Source organism: Trichomonas vaginalis, chromosome II (assembly GCF_026262505.1).
Source record: "Trichomonas vaginalis G3 chromosome II, whole genome shotgun sequence".
Taxonomy (NCBI): domain Eukaryota; phylum Parabasalia; order Trichomonadida; family Trichomonadidae; genus Trichomonas; species Trichomonas vaginalis.
The window spans coordinates 2,931,700-2,948,349 of NC_067204.1; the positions used below are offsets into that span (position 1 = coordinate 2,931,700).

Consider the following 16,650-nt stretch of genomic DNA (forward strand, 5'->3'; position numbering starts at 1 on the left):
TTAAATGAAGAAGTAATTTAAAACGATTTTATTTATGATCAAATTTTATATATTTTTTTGGATCAAATCCATTTTAATAGAATTTATATACTATTCATCTATTAGTAAACACTACCGTATATTATTTTTTAAGCTATCTTATTTTTTGAAATTTTATTCAAATCTTTGGTCGCAAGAAGAATTGCATGATAAATAAAAACATTTAATCAAAGTCAATTTTATTTTTCATATTCAAATGGACTGAGTGTTAACATTTAACATTTTTTGCTAATTGTCGTCAAAAATTAGGCGTAAAGCAAAAATTGATATTTCATATGGTTTTATGATAGATAAGCATTATATTCCCACTCATTATATTCGTAAATTTTGAGGTTTATCCTTCGCTTTTAAGATCATTGAATTTGATTTTTATATAAAATAGTTATATATTAGAAAATAATATGAGTTTATGTGATATTATTTTTCAGAAGATTTCATTCTATATGCCTATGAAAAGTACTCTCAAAACTAACTTTTTCCTAATTATAATTAAATCTAGAATATTGTATTATGCTTAGTATTATTTCATTTTTCTCATTCAATTTAGAATTTACAAATGTCAAAAAATTGAGAGCTGTCACTTTTGATGAATTTCTGTTTATTACATTTTGATTCATTTTTTGATGAGTATTGAAAATGTAAATGAGTGATTTACAAATAGAATTGTTTCACATAGAACGATTGTTTTTGTTCTAGAACTGACTTAAATATATACATGTATATGTTTTTCTAATTGTGAGATGAGTCGCAGGATTTTAAAATTTAAAATTACCCTCCAATTAGATTTGAATATTCTAATTTTTACTTTTTAAAATAACGACTTTTTAACAATAATACGTTACTGAAGCAAACAACACAAGATTTTGGTAATGTTTGAAAGGATCTATAAAGTTTTCATAAATTTATTTTTCATGTTTGTAAAACTTTATAGATTCTCAAATTCAATTCAATTTTCATAAATGTTAGGTATATTTATCTGTTTAGCTTCTAGTGCTCTAGGTAAAAGAATGAAACTTGATGATAAAGACGTAATTCCAAACTGCCCATCTATAAGTTGGGAGGAATCAGAAACATCTTTCACCGAAGAAAATATTAATGCAGGTGAATGCAGATCTATTTCTTCCTATGCATACGCAGTTGCTAGTGAGTCAGACTTTGATGTTGATTTATACCATTTTAATGATTTATCAAAGCCATTCAAAACAGTAACGAATCCTATTTTCATAAATAATCCTGGTGCTACACATGATGCAGATGCTGGATTTCTCGCAGCAATTAGATGTCATGACAAAGAAAAAGAATGTAAAGTACAACTGATTTTACAATATTTTCCATCTTGGGTATCCGAAATAGATGGCCAAAATATAAATAATGAACTATATATTACTTCCCTCAAGAGCGGCAAAATAGAAAAGGATGTTAAGGTGAATAATGCAGGGATTGGAACATCATTTTTATCGAGAAACACCTATAAAGTTGTTGGCGAACCAAAAGATAAGGTAAAAATTATAATAATTCCTGATTATGAAACTGCAGCTAATGAAGTTGAAGTCACTGGCCCTGCTACAACAGTTGGCGGTTCTGAAGAGCAAATTAAGGTGACAATTACATATGAAACTACAAAAGAAGGGGATAAGCTATGGTTTCCCGAGTTTGCAGGCTGGATTCCTCAAAGAGCTGATGCTTTCAGAGTTGAAGATCTCACAAATGAAGCATCTTCCAACACGCCTACCCCTACAGCAAGTTCCAACAAGCTTTCAGGCGGAGCAATTGCAGGTATTGTAATTGCATGTGTTGTTGTTGTTGGTGCCATTGTCGGTGTTCTTGTCTGGTTCTTTGTTTGCAAGGGTGCTTCTGCAGTTGCTCCAGAACCATAATGCTTTATAAAAGCATCATATTTCAAATGCATATATTCATTTTTATTTACTGATATGAACACAAAAATAAGTGATATTATATCATACTTTTAAAATTATAAGTTTAATAAAATTGATCAATTTCTCAACTTGTGAGAATTGATAATAAAATGTGTTATGTCAAACTTGAAATATGTCTCCTGAAATTTTGAATGTGTTGCAACGTACAGGTTTTAACAAAAATTGGAAGACTAGAAACAAATCAAATTAAAATTTGAAATTGACCATTTTGACCGGTACTTTTGTATCAGTATCGATTGGGTAATTTTCAGGATAAAGTAGTTTGTTGTAAAAATTTGTATGAAGTCGGAATGCAGATGAGATTTCTGACATTCATAGTAAATGGCTCCAGGATCTCAAATTAAGTACCATTGATATCGACTTAAAAATTTAGATCGCGAGATGCCTCTTCATCCAGCAATAAAATATAAATATCAGCAATAATATTTATATTTTATAGTATATAGCGAATGGAAACTTTTTTTTCAAATTATATATGCACCCTGTTACATGATAATAAAATTACTTTGATTGATTTATTAGAAAAGTGACAATTGAGATAATGAATGAATTTTTTTCAAAATTTATCGGGAAAGGACCGACTTCTGGTTCCATCCAAGAAAAAATAACTAGTACATGGACCAGCTTATGCAACCAAACTCTAAAGAATACTCAACAGAATCTAATAAATTCTCATGAATTAATTATTACTCTTATTGCCGAGATTAAAGAAGGAATTGCCAGTGGATTGATCAACATTGTTTCACAAGTTCTTGAACAGAACAAAATTCCAAACAATTTAGTTAAATTCGCCTTAGCAAATATTCCTCACGGATTTGTTGATGAAGTATCATTTTTCTTTACAGAAATTTCAAAGATACAAGAAGCGCAGTTCCTTACACAGCCATTTCTTATCAAACCATTAAATGAATTTATAGAAAATGCGCAGCCAATCAATTCAGAACAGTTCAACAGGCTTATTGAAACCCTTATTCTTCATATTACAATAGTTCCGGATGATATTCAGTCATTTATTGAGTCAGAGTCTTCAGCTCCATTAATCCATCAATTTACACAACTTGTCGTTTCCAAATATCAAGTAATGGGTGATGCTCTATTGCAAATCCTCAGTTCTTCCAATTCTATTCCAAATCTCCTTACTTTCATCACTACATATTCTCCATTAGTTGCTACATGCGTTGAATTCATCAGAGACTGCTTAGATTCGAAAGCTACTGATGCGTCAAAGCAACAGTTCCTATCATCGATCGACATGTCCCTTTCTGTTGCCCCACAAATTTATGTTGATTCATTTTCGAAGTATTTCTCAGACAATTTACTTCGTCCATGCATAATTGAAGAGAAAACAGATAAATCTTTGCCCAATGCTATATATATCCTTGCATCTTTCTCTTCTTTACAAGTAATTGGAAATTTGATCGAATATCTTGTCAAAAATCTTCCTGAATTCATCAAATCTACAAACACTGATGTCCAATATCTTGCTCTCCGTGCATCAACCATTGTTTTAGAGCATGCTTTCCCTGAACTTCCTCAATCTCCTTCTGAATTCAAAGTTTCTTTTGATTTCATGAGCCTTTTCAACGCAGAATGGTTCGTACAGTCCGATATCAATAAGCAGCTCGCAGAAGCAAGACCACGCGTCTCTTTGGCATTGGCAAAATCTCAAACAACATATTTGAATGGTAAAAAATTCAATTGTTCAGAAATTTTCAATGCCTCCCTCTCAATTCTTGACAACTTTGTTTCCAACGAAATCAGAGTCAATTGCGCTGTTACAGAGTTGTTGATTACGCTTGCATCAGTGTGGAGTAATGATGCAACATATTTGATGCTTTGTGCCGAGTGTCCGAACGGATTATTCGAGTCTACAAAGAAATTGGGACAGTTCTTCAAGGCGAGAATTGGCGGAAGACAGTCTGTGCAGCAGCTGATATCGAATGCATACGAAATGGAGCAACAAAACAAAGCTCCAAATGACGAAGAAGAATTATTGTTCAGAAACTTAGTTGTCGCTTTGGAATTCGTGAAAGAACTCCATGCAACGGCTCAGTCGAAGAATATGATCAACCAGAGTGAACAAATTGTTCAAATGTAAGTTTTATTAATAAAAAAATTCAATTCTTTCTTTAACTTTTTTTTACCTAAGATTATACTGCACTTAAGCCCATCTGACTTTGATTCAAATTTTTGACAACTGGCGTGAAGCGTCATTGAAAATTAACCTTATATATCTGAATTGAAGGCCATGTCATAGTGGCGTAAGGGCACCCTTAAGGCTCCAGTCCCACCCTTTTTCTTGCCGACACACTATCGTCAAAATTAGACAAGCGTACTTTCAATTTTTAAATATGAATATTACTGAAAATAAGAGTTTTCTGGCAATGCTACGCCATATATCATGATATAATATTATAGCTTATATTGCACTAATATAATGACTTTAATTATAAGTCAAGAAAAACCCTTATTTACAGATATATTCTATTTTAAATATTGAGAGAGTGGAACCGGAGCCTTAAGAGGATGTTTTATATTGTCGTCTGGAAAAGTGACAAAATTATCATTTTCAACTAAAAAAAGATTTTACGAGCATACTTTGGTACCTTAATAAAGGAAGAAAATCAATTCCGCCTGAATTAGTAGATAGAATGACTCCTAAGATTAATATCCAACTATTCTATGATAAAAAGTTAATATCTATGGCAATTATTCTTTTTTGAAATAAAATAAAAGACGTATTGATAATATGAGAGCATGTCAGAAAGATGAAAGTGCAACCATAGAGGATTCCGAGCAATTTCATACTTAAATCTTTGTCTAATTTTGACGATAGTGTGAAGCATCAGCATGTGGTCATCTTGAGGTTGTTAAATATCTCATCTCTGTTGAATCTAATATAGAAGATAAGAATAGAGTTATCAACAAAATGCTAATTCGTGCTTCAATAAATGATCATTTAGAAGTTGTTAAATATCTTATCTCTATTGGGGCAAATAAAGAAGTAACTGATGGTCCTGGATGGACTCCACTCATTTACGCAGCACAACATGGCAATTTTGAAGCTGTTAGATATCTTATTTCTATCGGAGCTAATTTTGAAGCAGAGAATTCTTATGGAGATACTCCACTTATTCAGGCATTGACATTTGGCCATATTGAAATTGTTAAATATCTTATCTCTATTGGCGCAAATAAAGAAGTAAAAGGTGAATTTGGATATACTCCACAAATTGATGCATTAAAATTTGGTCATTTTGAAATTTTTAAGTATCTTATCTCTATTGGAGCCGATAAAGAAGTAAAGGATAATAATGGAAATACTCCACTCATTATAGCATCAGAAAAAGGCTTACTTGAATTTGTTAAATATCTCATCTCTGTTGGAGCTGATAAAGAAGCAAAGGATGAAGATGGAAATACTCCACTCATTAAAGCTTCCAAAAATGGCCATCTTGAAGTTGTTCAATATCTCATCTCTGTTGGAGCATTTAAAGATGCAATGGATAATTATGGGCGGACTCCACTTTCATTTTCAAGTAATGATGTAAAAGAATATCTAATTTCTGTGGGCGCTAAGTAACTAAGGATCATAACTTTTGGGTTATATTAGAGTGGGAAAAGATAAAAAAAGAACTCGATCAAAACATTTACAATTATTATTAAATTGGAAATTCATGTTAAGCAAACAAATTTAAAGAGAATGATTAATTAGATTTTGCATGATATTGTCATCAATAATGATTTGGATATGTTTTTATTGAGTAAATATATGTAAGAGAACTCTAACTTGAAGAATCATTAAATTGAATATTGAATGAGCATTTTTACTATAACGAAGGTGAATTTTTGCCCAGCTATTTGTCGTTACAATATTTTTATTTTTCTGATGTAATGCGCTCAGAAGTCATTCTACATGCAATGATGAATACGGACTAAGAAATCTCAAATAAATCTATAAATTAACAAGTTTGTATATTTTTAACCAGCGTGTCCGCGCTCAAAAAGTATATAAAATTGGAATTATCTTGATTATGATTATTTTTGCATCAAATGTCGAACAGAACTTTAATCAAAAGCAATCGAAGTATAAATCTTTTGATTGTTACATCAGATATATTAATTACAATAGTTTTTATTACATGGATAAAAATTTGAACAAACAAATAATTGAAACCTTTCATGGTAATATTAATCCTTTGGCACCAAAAATGGATGATTAAGTATTTCATCAAGTGATGGCCTGTGAAATGGGTCAAATGATAAAAGTTTCAAAATCAAATCTTTCAAATCAGAGTCCATTTCGAGTTTGTATAATGGAGTGCAGCCTACTAATGCCTCATAGCTCTCCGTGCTGATGTTTTTTGGGTTAATAAGCCCATTCTCAAAAAGTCTCTTGAATTTAGGGATTGTGCACTCATTTATCATCTTTTCTGGGAACTGCCCTATCATATGTTGTATCCCGAATAGGTTTGCTTCACTTTCTCCTGGAGAAAATGAAATTTTTCCGAAATATAACTCAAATGCAATGCATCCTAGCGACCATTGATCTATTTCATGGCCCCATGGAAGTCCAAGGATTACTTCTGGAGCTCTGTAATAGATTGTCGTAATTAATTTATGACCCCATGAGTAATATTTACTTCCTGATTCTAAATCTATTAATTTAACTTGTAAATATCTTGGTTGTGGATTAGCTGTATTAAGAAACATATCAGAATTTGTGATTTGAATACTAGGATCAATTAAAATGTTCTCGGGCTTTAAATCTCCGTGTAACCTACCGATTGATCTCAATATCATAAGGGAATGAACAATTTGCGTTAGAATTTGTCTTATAGTTTCTAGTCTCCACCCTTGAAATTTATAATATTTCAAAATATCGTATAATGAGGGACCATATTTTTCCATAACTATGCACGTATGCCCTTCAAATTTGAACCAAGTATGAAATTTGCAAAAATAATACGACGATTCTTGAATTTTTTGTAAATTACTATATAGAGCTAACAATTTTACGAAAGTATTTCCGAAATTTCCAATCAATCGGAAGCACTTAATAACTACTTCTGAATTGTTCGCCAAATCAATGCATCTATATACATTCGAATTTCCTCCAGGTTCATAGTCCGAAATTACACGATATTTATCAGCTATAACGTCTCCTTCTGTAAAAATCAATCGATCCATTAATGTATCTTCGCCATCAGCCATAAAATAAAAACAAAAATTGGAAATCGATCTTTTATTTGACAAGTAAATTTGAAAAATTGACATGTAAATTTCATATAGATCTTGATATTCGATGTGCATTACCAGTGAAGACGAAACAATCAAAAATATCATTATAAATCAAAGTGAAATCAATCTATTTATTAATATTTCCTGAGTAAACGTTATAAGGAATGTTTAATCGTGTCTGATAGATCACACTACTTCTTGTATTTTTCATTTTGATCTCTTGCCATGTTCTACTTGACTTTAGATTTTCAATAAGGTATTCAATTCGTTGTAGTTGTTTGGTCATTAGGGAAAATGATGCAAAACACTAAGGTAAGAATTACAGCAGCATAAACCAAATTTTTGACTTATATTTTCCAAAAAATAATTAATATTTTCGAGTTGAAATAAAAAACAGAAAATATTTAAGCTGTAGACATGTGGTTCAATGAAATTGGATTATTTATTTCTATTTTTGAAGTGACAATTTCTAGTCAAAAAAAACATGAATTTTGTGCCTCAATCAGCACCAAGTTCGTATTCTACTTCATATTATGCTCTTGGATTTCCAACAGTTAAAGTATTTAATGCTTTTCTTGCAACTATTCAAAAGCAGAACGAAAGATTTAAGAAAGCAACATTTACTTTAGATCAAAACAATAAGCCTTCAAAAATGTACGACCCTATAAAATTTTCAACAAATTCGAATATCAGAGAATATAATCTTTACAAATTTGACAACTTTGTAGTTCAATTTTGGGATAATTTAGATATAATACCATCAAATTGCGTTTTAATCAAGAAAAATGATTATAACAACTCAGTGCATGATTTGATAACTCAAAATGCAATTGTTAAAAGGCATGATAGACAAAAATTAAAAATACTTGATGCAGGAGAAAATTGGTGCGTTATGACTGACCGAGATATGTCACAAATCTCAGGTGTAGATCTATTTCAGCCGAATTCATACAACAAACTGCTTTATACTAAAGATCTTCCAATTGATATCGATTTAAATTACATAGTGGAACTATTCTCAGATTACGGATGCATCTCTGCTGATGTTGATGAGAAAAATAAATGTTTCAGATGCGTTTTCAAAAATGACGAAACACAAATTCAAAGAGCATTAAAAGACTTCGAAGTAAATCTTACAGAAGAGATCAAGTCATAAATTTCCCTCAGAAATAACTTTTTACCAAGATTTTCTTTATTATTTCTTATTTGCTTTATACATTGGATTTATTATGCTGACACTTGATTGCCAAGGTATGATCTTATTAGAAAATTCATCAATCATTGTCTTTTGGGAAAAAATCACATCAATTTTTTATTATTTATCAATGTTTGATGAAATTCACAGTATCAAATGTTTTTTGTCCTATTTCCTATCATTTTAGTAATAACATTCTGTAAAATTACTTTCTTCAATTTTTTTTTTGTAAAAGTGACGATTTTTTGAATTCCGAGACTAATAGATTGATTGGCATTTATCTCCTTCTCTTTTATGTTTTGTTGAGACTCATATGGAGGACATTAGATAGTATCGCCTTCCTAACAATACTCATTCTTCAATTTTGTTTACAATTGCGTATTTGTGGCATTAAAGGCAAAATTAAAAAATGTTCATTTTTTCTGTTTCGAAAAAGTGACAGTAGAAAAGTTTCATTTTGGTTTCATCCAAATATGATCAGCAATGATGAATAACTATGAGATTTTGTCCAAATACGAACGGAATGAAGGATTTTTTTGAGTTTTTAATTTTAATAAACATTCATTAATCACAAAATCGTCTTCAATTGATTGTAACCATATTCTTTTTGGGGGATGTTTATACAGTTTTCTCAATTACTGAGATTTCATATAAAAATAAAATATGAATTTGAATAAAATATAATTACATTTATTGTTGAAGGATTCTTCTAAGTGTATTAAGTAGCGCTAACACATTATTTTTAGACGTAGCAGTCGGAATGTGTTTATCTGAGACTCCAACTAAAATTACGTCAAATGTCGACCAAAATAGATGGTAATGCACTCCATCCATTTCGATAGACATTGTAGATTGGGCAGATTTCGCATCCATCATCGATGCCATTGAAACAAACATTTCTGTTGCATGTTGTACCATAACATAGGTTTCGAGGGACAGCTGGTCACCGCCTGTAAGGAAAGGAAGCTTAGTTTGAAGATCAATTAAGAAACAGTTCTTCAATTCAAGGCTTTTCGCAAATCTATCCATAGATTCAACCATTTTTGATGATTGAGGGATGGATGACTGTAGGATTTCGACAATGGCACGAACAGTCGAGCCATCCATCAGTGAAGTAGTATGAAAAACAGCGTCATTGAAGATAGGTTTTAACAAAGTAGTTTGGTTTTGAATTACTGTATCTAAATTGCTTCCGAGGAGATCAGACTGATTGAATAATACATGAACAGATACTTTATCAATAAGAGAATTTCGAATAAATTGAATTGCGTTTGCTGCGTCAGTATCTACTGGTTTGTTTGCATCAATAACGTAAACCAATGTCTTGCAACCTTCGAAATATTCACGATGCTGTTGCAAATCTGTTGGAACTTGTGCTGTGTATTGGATTGGGAATCTAAACATTGTATTCCTAATTTCCATTCTTTTAGACTCATGTTTTTCTTTTGATAGACCGGGGGCTCTTCTAAATTTCTCAAATATTTGTCCGAAAACAGAATATTTGCCGGTATTTTTTGGTCCAACAAGAACTATTGTTCCAATGTTTGTAACATTGTTAAATGTGACTATTGAAGTGGCTTCATCTGTAAAGTGAGCATCAATGTTATAAAGATCCGCGTCAAAGTTAAACATTTTTTAGAAAATTATGATTATTGTAAAGTATTTTCTTTCAAAAAAATCAAAACTCTCCAATTCAACTTAAATCATTCAGTTGGGAATCAGCTATTGGTTTCAATTATAAAATTGAGAGGAACGTTGCTATATAGAGTCTCAATGGCACTTGAAGGCGTTTCATCAAGGAATTGGAATTTCAAAATTTTTATGAAAAAGTATTAAAAAAATTCGATTATTTTCCTAATTGTTGACATGTTTGTATATTAATGGTGCGCTTAAATAGCATTCTGATATACTGTGTTATATTGATTTTTTGAGAGCATGTCAGAAAAAGGTAAGTGCATCTTTAATGTTTTCAATTGGAATACTAATAATCCTTTGTTCCGCTGTTTGAAACTGAACTATTTTTGTTAAATCAAAATTCATAGCTAAGGAATGCCTTCGTTTCCATAATATAAACTTTGTGAAATGTCAGAACCTTCGAAAAGTGACATTTCAAATATATTAAACATATGACAAATTATAAGCAGAGCAAAGTAGAGATTCTTTCTCATCAAATAATTCGATCTCATCAGCAATCAGAAATGGTCGAAACTCAGTACAAATATGAAAAACGCAAAAAGATTCAGCTGGTCTGAATATTTTGGTAATGCAGATAAAGTTAATCAAACTCATAATGGAACAGCATTATATGATACTACAAGCCCTAAAAATTATTACGTTTTTGTTTGTACCTTTAAAGAATGCAAAGAAAACGGTGCAATTTATATCGAAAGAAATAATGAAATTTACACATTGCTTGAAGATTCAATATTTTCTAGATGCAAATCCACTTCACAAAATGGTGGTGGATCTGTTTATTTTTACGGTTATTTAGCAGGGCATATTGTTCAACAACGAAATTGTTATTTTAAATCAATAGCAACAAGTGAATGCATGGCATTTCAACAATATGTTCAATATTATAACTATGCTTTTGAAATTTCAGTCTCAAACTGCGGAGAAAGTGTAGAAGAAAAAAGTACTACATTTGGAATTATTGCAGGTGATGTCCAAATTGCGAATAACAACATCACTTACAACAAATGCCGGATCAAGTCATCAATATATAGTTATCCATTGGACACTTCAGGCTATTGTAATTTCTCAACATTCAGAGAAAACAACCAAACTGGAAGTAATTCCCTTGTACTTGGCACTTTATCTGATTCGGAAAAACAAACAGTTTCTTACTGCAATGTTATTGAAAATAAATGCGGAACAGACAATGACCAAGTTCTATTTCGTTGTAAATACAATACTACTATTGATCACTGCGCATTTTTAAAAAACACTGCTGTATATTTGTTTTATATTGATTTCGAAGGTTTCATAATGACTATTTCTGATTCATTTGTTGATTCAAATTCAACATCTGGACTAGGAACTGTTAAATTTGAAAGAGATCATTTAAATTCTGAAACAATTAGTATTGCTCTATTAGATGCAGAAAATTGTTTCATTGAACCAAAAGTAATGACAGCTAAAGTTTCTTATTTTTGTGCATTGACAGAAACTTCACCGGCATTATTTGTAAAAAAAATGATAGATTGCATGAATAGTTGTAAACTTCATTTCAGATTTATTTTTGCAGTCATTGAAGAAAAGTGTTTCATCATATGCGTTGTTTATCTGAAGTGTTGTAACACTTTTATCTACTGAAAGTGAGTCGTAAATTTCACTCGGCATAAATTTTAAACCAATCAATTTAAATGGTTACTTCGTATTTCATCTTTTTATCGATGATGACATAAACATAAGAATATATTGAAATTGAGATAAAATTGTAAAAAAGTGACATTCATATTTTTCTAACAAATTATTATTCACATTCCTCACCTAGCAAATTATAGTCAGATCAAAGTAAAAATTTTTTATCATCAAATAATTATATCTCATTATCAATCTGAAATGGTCGAAACTCAGTTCAAATATGAAAAACGCAAAAAGATTCAGCTGGTCTGAATATTTTGGTAATGCAGATAAAGTTAATCAAACTCATAATGGAACAGCATTATATGATACTACAAGCCCTAAAAATTATTACGTTTTTATTTGTATCTTTGAAAATTGTACAGAAAACGGTGCAATTCATATCGAAAGAAGTAACGATTTATATGTATTACTTGAAGAGTCTGTATTTAATAGATGTAAATCCACTTCAGGATCTGGTGGTGGATCTGTTTACTTTTACGGTTATTTAGCAGGGCATATTGTTCAACAACGAAATTGTTATTTTAAATCAATAGATACAAGCTTCTGCAATGCATTTTTTCATAAAGTACCACCTACTAATACTAACGAAAACTATGTCTTTGAAATTTCTGTTTCAGACTGCGGAGAAAGTGAATCAGAAGGAAGTTACACATTTTACATGGCATTTGGTGATGTCCAAATTAAGAATAACAATATCACTTACAATAAATGCAATTCCGGTTCATCAATAGTTAGTGACCTTTAGAAAATCAGGTTACTGTAATTTTTCCACTTTCAGAGGAAACAACCAATCCAGTGGTATTTCTCTTTATTTTGGCAGTACACTTAATTCGGAAATATATGCAGTTTCTTATTGCAATGTTATTGGCAATAAATGCGGAACAGACGATGACCAAGTTCTATTACGTTGTATATATAATACTACTATTGATCACAGTGTATTTTTAAATAACACAGTAGTAATTATGTTTGAAGCTTTATACGAAGAATGCACATTGACTATTACTGATTCATATGTTGAATCAAAATCAACAGAAGGATATGGAACAGTTAAATTTGAAAGAGATAAACCGAATTCTGATACTAACAGTATTTCCTATTATTATCCTGAAAATTGTTTCATTGAACCAACAGTCTTAATGTCTAAAGTTTCTTATTTTTTTCAATTTTCTGGAACTTCAACTTGGCTTTTTTATTAAAACTTAAAGATTTTAAAAATGCGCCTTAAGCGTGCACATACCACTTTCTGACATTCTCTCAAATTTTTTTGACACTTATGCTATATATCCTAATTTTCTAGGATAAAAAGTTAATATTTTTAATCGGGAAAGAGTTATTATAATTCACTACCTAGTACCTCATCTGACTGTTATACTTTTTTTGTTATTAAAATAAAGAGCATGTCAGAAAGTGGTAAGTGAACCCTTAATATGTTTATTATTGATATTTTCATAAACTAAAAAAAATATTTTTAATCATACTAAATAATAAATAAGTAAGAACAATATTTCCATCACACTTTTTTAGAAGAGAAGAAAATATCCTTCTGCATAATGAAGGGGTGTTGATCCATTGATATCTTTTTGATATGATGAAAAAAAATTATTAATTAATAATAATCATACAAAAAAATATAATTTAAAACATAATACATAAAACAAAAATCAAACAATTGCTAATTGCATTTGTTCTCGTTCAATAATAGATTCGACTTCATTAATAGTGTCGTAAGAAACTTTGTGGAATCCTTCAGATCTGAAGTAGAAAGCGAATTCAGTAGGAATTCCTGTGTTGTACAAAATCTCGTATGGTTCACGCGAAATAGATATCTTGTGCGCGGGAGAACCCATTGCGAGAATCAAGTCGTAAGGGTTGTCATCTCTCATTTCGAATATCGGAGGAGTATCAATTCCGAATGTCGCGTGTGTTGCTTTCACTTTAGAAATGACACAGTGTGGTTCGACATTGATATCTGACAAATTCTTTGATATCCGTAACGAAACATGCAGAAGAGTTATCAATGCTCTGAAATGTGAAATGTTCTGATCCAACAATCCTGAGTACAATTTGATCGCAATTGTTGATCTCGCAACTGGCCAAATATGATTATATTCTTTACATCCCAAAATAACAATTTGTTTCACTGCAGAAATAGTATCAATTCCTTTAATTCCTCTGATATAAAATGTACTAACATATGCGTTATTTATCTGTAAAGTAGTAACACTTTCATCACCTGTAAGTGAGTCGTAAACTTCACTTGGCATAAATTGTAAACCAATCAATTTTAATTGGTTCAATTCATTTCTCCATAAAACTGTTGCTTCGTATTCTTTTGTTTTATCAGTGATTACACATACGTAACTAACATTTCCTTCTTTCATCTCTAGATTGTCGAATTTGTACTTCAAGATTTCCATGATTATGTCTCTTTTCTTTTCATCTTTCGGCCGAAACAAAATACGCGTTGCTTTGCCATTGGAATCATCATTTGTAAGCTCTGATGGAATAATTGTACCGATACTGTTGATACAATCATCGAATTTCCGGCCAAGCATTGGAGGACTGCTCAGAAAGTCTTCGATTAATGAACTACATGATACAACAATCTCATTCGAGTTCAAAAGAATATGGTGTTCTAATAAATCTTCTCTAAGCTCATATGAGTTCATTATATCAACGACAACAGCACTCGATTTCTTCATCTCTTCTTCTCGTGTGGATAAACTGATGGAATCTGTTAACGAACCGTTGCTGTTGTTGAATTTCGGAAGACTAGAAATTATACATTTCGTCAGAACGTCGTAATTCAACCAGAAAGTACCGTTTGTAGTATATATGGCCAGGACAAACAGAATGAGAGAGAAAGAAAGGATAGCTTGCATGGTTATAGAGAACATGATATTATCTCGCTGAATAACTAAGTTCTTCTGAATGGAAACTTCACAAAAGTCTGAATATGTCGTTGATATCTTGATAATTTGGACAACCAACGACCGGAAGTCCTCATTCTTGTAATTCTTGTTCAAGCTGTCGTAGATATTCAACGCCGCGTTGTCTATAGCTGAGAAAAGTGATCGTTGGTCGCGCGGTGATGAAATATCAACAGATATGTAAAGTGCGATATCCATAACTCTCGGGTTAGAAGCGGCAAACTTGGCCACGGCGGTGTTCACCATCTTACGAGCGAATTCTATCATGGTATAGAGGTTCTTGATGTGCGCTTTCCTCATTTCTTGCGTGGCAGTTTCATTTATATCAGATTCGTCGGCCAGAACAGTTCTTTGACCATTAAGATTCAATTCGCTTACTATACGATTAAATTTCTCCATATCAGGTTCTTTAGAATTCGTAGTACATTGATATCTCATAAAATTATTCGATTCCAAAGTACTTTCTTCGAGCAACCTTCTTGTATTCGAGACATTATTGTTATATACTACATCTTTTCTCGCTAACAAGAAGAGTTGGCCGATTTTCAAAAGTTGATATGGCATTAAATAAGCGTAAAGTGACGAACCGATATCTGTAGCATCTCCTTTCAGCGTAGAGCATATAGTTTCGGAGTAAACAGTCAGTATTATGATGAATAACAAATACATAAAAAATCTTTTGAAGATTAGATTATTTCTGAAGATGGAATTGGTGTAAGTATTGGTATGTGTCTTCGAAATAATCAGTTCCCTGTTGTATCTTATGTTATTATCCTCTTGTTGCTGGTGATTGTCCTTTACCCACGAAATCAGCTCTTTCGTGATCGTAATTAGGTCGGTTTTGGACAGTTTGAACAGCGGTTGGAAGAAGGATAATATGGATTTCAACATAATGAACGCAAAAAGTATCATTAGAAGCAAACCAATGAAAATGAAGCTCAGATTAACGATCCTCATCACCCTGGAATAGTCATGAACCATTTTGATCGCGTAGTTGCTTAATTCCGAAATTGTATCGTAAAGATTCTGGGAATAAATGATCAAATCCGTGCTCCCTTTAACATACAAGCCATCGTAACTAGGAACATTACCTGAAACAACGCTTTGGTAACTAGATGCCAAAATACCAAGAGCTGTTTCAACAGTTGAAGGGAATCTGGTAACATTGAACTGTTTAACAAGCCATTTATTGATTATCTGAGAGAAATCTTCGGTCTTGTAGGCTTTTAATTCGTTTAAATGCTTTGTAATTTCATTTACAAAGATTTGTAAGTCGCCTGTTAAGTTTTCCAGCTTGGAATCAAATGTTTTGTTAGAGTATACGTACTGTGAGATGTTTAAGGAAGGTTTCAGCTGAATTACTGTTGATACGAAAGATCCAGCTGCAACAGATTGAATAATCTTGAAGGCATCGATGGAGGCGTTCCACATCTGATTGATCTTCAGGTCCATGTATAAGTTTATCGACATATTTATGATTAATAAGCAAATTGCCATATATACAAAGAGATTCTGGGTCAAATGAGAACATGTGAACGAGGATTCCCCTTTATTGCCAGATCTGGATACAAGCGCATACGCAAAATTGGTATTCTGGCTTTCTGTGTTGTAATTTGTGATTTGGCAAAATTTATTATAAGGAGAACTCAATTGTCCAGCGGTTCCGTACTGTTTGAACAATCCTGTTAACGTTATATATGACGATGCAACCTGGTTTGTTAAGGAAATTAAGTGGTCGGTGTTATCATTGATGATTTCGTTCCAAAACATACCCAGAGTGTTGGAATAGTCACTCAAGGCCTTGTTTGCACGTATAGTTAAGAACGTTGGCCTTACGCAATTTTCAAATGCGCAAATTCTGGTTTCTCTTATCCAATCTACGGTTTTCCTTTCAAGCATTGCGTTGAGAGCAACTTTCATTCGCTCCTCGTTGCCG

General features: G+C 31.8%; 9 protein-coding genes across 9 annotated transcripts, besides 5 other annotated features; 6 read left to right on the plus strand and 3 right to left on the minus strand.

Annotated features, from left to right (window-relative positions):
• Positions 1–606: 606 nt before the first annotated feature.
• Positions 607–643: a mobile genetic element.
• A 355-nt stretch (positions 644–998) lies between these two features.
• On the plus strand, positions 999–1,916 carry TVAGG3_0475540 (glycoprotein 38 family; the record flags this gene model as incomplete). The annotated part of the gene is made up of 1 exon (XM_001324337.1): positions 999–1,916. The coding sequence occupies one exon, from the start codon at positions 999–1,001 to the stop codon at positions 1,914–1,916; it is 918 nt and encodes a 305-aa protein (XP_001324372.1).
• Positions 1,917–2,517: 601 nt separating this feature from the next.
• Positions 2,518–4,093, plus strand: TVAGG3_0475550 (uncharacterized protein; the record flags this gene model as incomplete). The annotated part of the gene is made up of 1 exon (XM_001324338.1): positions 2,518–4,074. One exon carries the CDS (start codon positions 2,518–2,520, stop codon positions 4,072–4,074), a length of 1,557 nt encoding a protein of 518 aa, XP_001324373.1.
• Positions 4,094–4,131: 38 nt separating this feature from the next.
• Positions 4,132–4,249: a mobile genetic element.
• Positions 4,250–4,311: 62 nt separating this feature from the next.
• Positions 4,312–4,494: a mobile genetic element.
• Positions 4,495–4,905: 411 nt separating this feature from the next.
• TVAGG3_0475580 (ankyrin repeat protein family) lies at positions 4,906–5,559 on the plus strand (the record flags this gene model as incomplete). Its single annotated transcript, XM_001324339.1, has 1 exon — positions 4,906–5,559. The coding sequence occupies one exon, from the start codon at positions 4,906–4,908 to the stop codon at positions 5,557–5,559; it is 654 nt and encodes a 217-aa protein (XP_001324374.1).
• A 548-nt stretch (positions 5,560–6,107) lies between these two features.
• On the minus strand, positions 6,108–7,270 carry TVAGG3_0475590 (protein serine/threonine/tyrosine kinase protein; the record flags this gene model as incomplete). Its single annotated transcript, XM_001324340.1, has 1 exon — positions 6,168–6,779. The coding sequence occupies one exon, from the start codon at positions 6,777–6,779 to the stop codon at positions 6,168–6,170; it is 612 nt and encodes a 203-aa protein (XP_001324375.1).
• A 374-nt stretch (positions 7,271–7,644) lies between these two features.
• On the plus strand, positions 7,645–9,020 carry TVAGG3_0475600 (uncharacterized protein; the record flags this gene model as incomplete). The annotated part of the gene is made up of 1 exon (XM_001324341.1): positions 7,702–8,373. One exon carries the CDS (start codon positions 7,702–7,704, stop codon positions 8,371–8,373), a length of 672 nt encoding a protein of 223 aa, XP_001324376.1.
• Positions 9,021–9,102: 82 nt separating this feature from the next.
• TVAGG3_0475610 (uncharacterized protein) lies at positions 9,103–10,053 on the minus strand (the record flags this gene model as incomplete). The annotated part of the gene is made up of 1 exon (XM_001324342.2): positions 9,103–10,044. One exon carries the CDS (start codon positions 10,042–10,044, stop codon positions 9,103–9,105), a length of 942 nt encoding a protein of 313 aa, XP_001324377.1.
• A 579-nt stretch (positions 10,054–10,632) lies between these two features.
• TVAGG3_0475620 (uncharacterized protein) lies at positions 10,633–11,727 on the plus strand (the record flags this gene model as incomplete). The annotated part of the gene is made up of 1 exon (XM_001324343.1): positions 10,633–11,727. The coding sequence occupies one exon, from the start codon at positions 10,633–10,635 to the stop codon at positions 11,725–11,727; it is 1,095 nt and encodes a 364-aa protein (XP_001324378.1).
• Positions 11,728–11,998: 271 nt separating this feature from the next.
• Positions 11,999–12,526, plus strand: TVAGG3_0475630 (uncharacterized protein; the record flags this gene model as incomplete). The annotated part of the gene is made up of 1 exon (XM_001324344.1): positions 11,999–12,526. One exon carries the CDS (start codon positions 11,999–12,001, stop codon positions 12,524–12,526), a length of 528 nt encoding a protein of 175 aa, XP_001324379.1.
• Positions 12,527–13,005: 479 nt separating this feature from the next.
• Positions 13,006–13,038: a mobile genetic element.
• A 139-nt stretch (positions 13,039–13,177) lies between these two features.
• Positions 13,178–13,210: a mobile genetic element.
• A 235-nt stretch (positions 13,211–13,445) lies between these two features.
• Positions 13,446–16,634, minus strand: TVAGG3_0475660 (uncharacterized protein; the record flags this gene model as incomplete). The annotated part of the gene is made up of 1 exon (XM_001324345.1): positions 13,446–16,634. The coding sequence occupies one exon, from the start codon at positions 16,632–16,634 to the stop codon at positions 13,446–13,448; it is 3,189 nt and encodes a 1,062-aa protein (XP_001324380.1).
• Between the last annotated feature and the right edge of the window lie 16 nt (positions 16,635–16,650).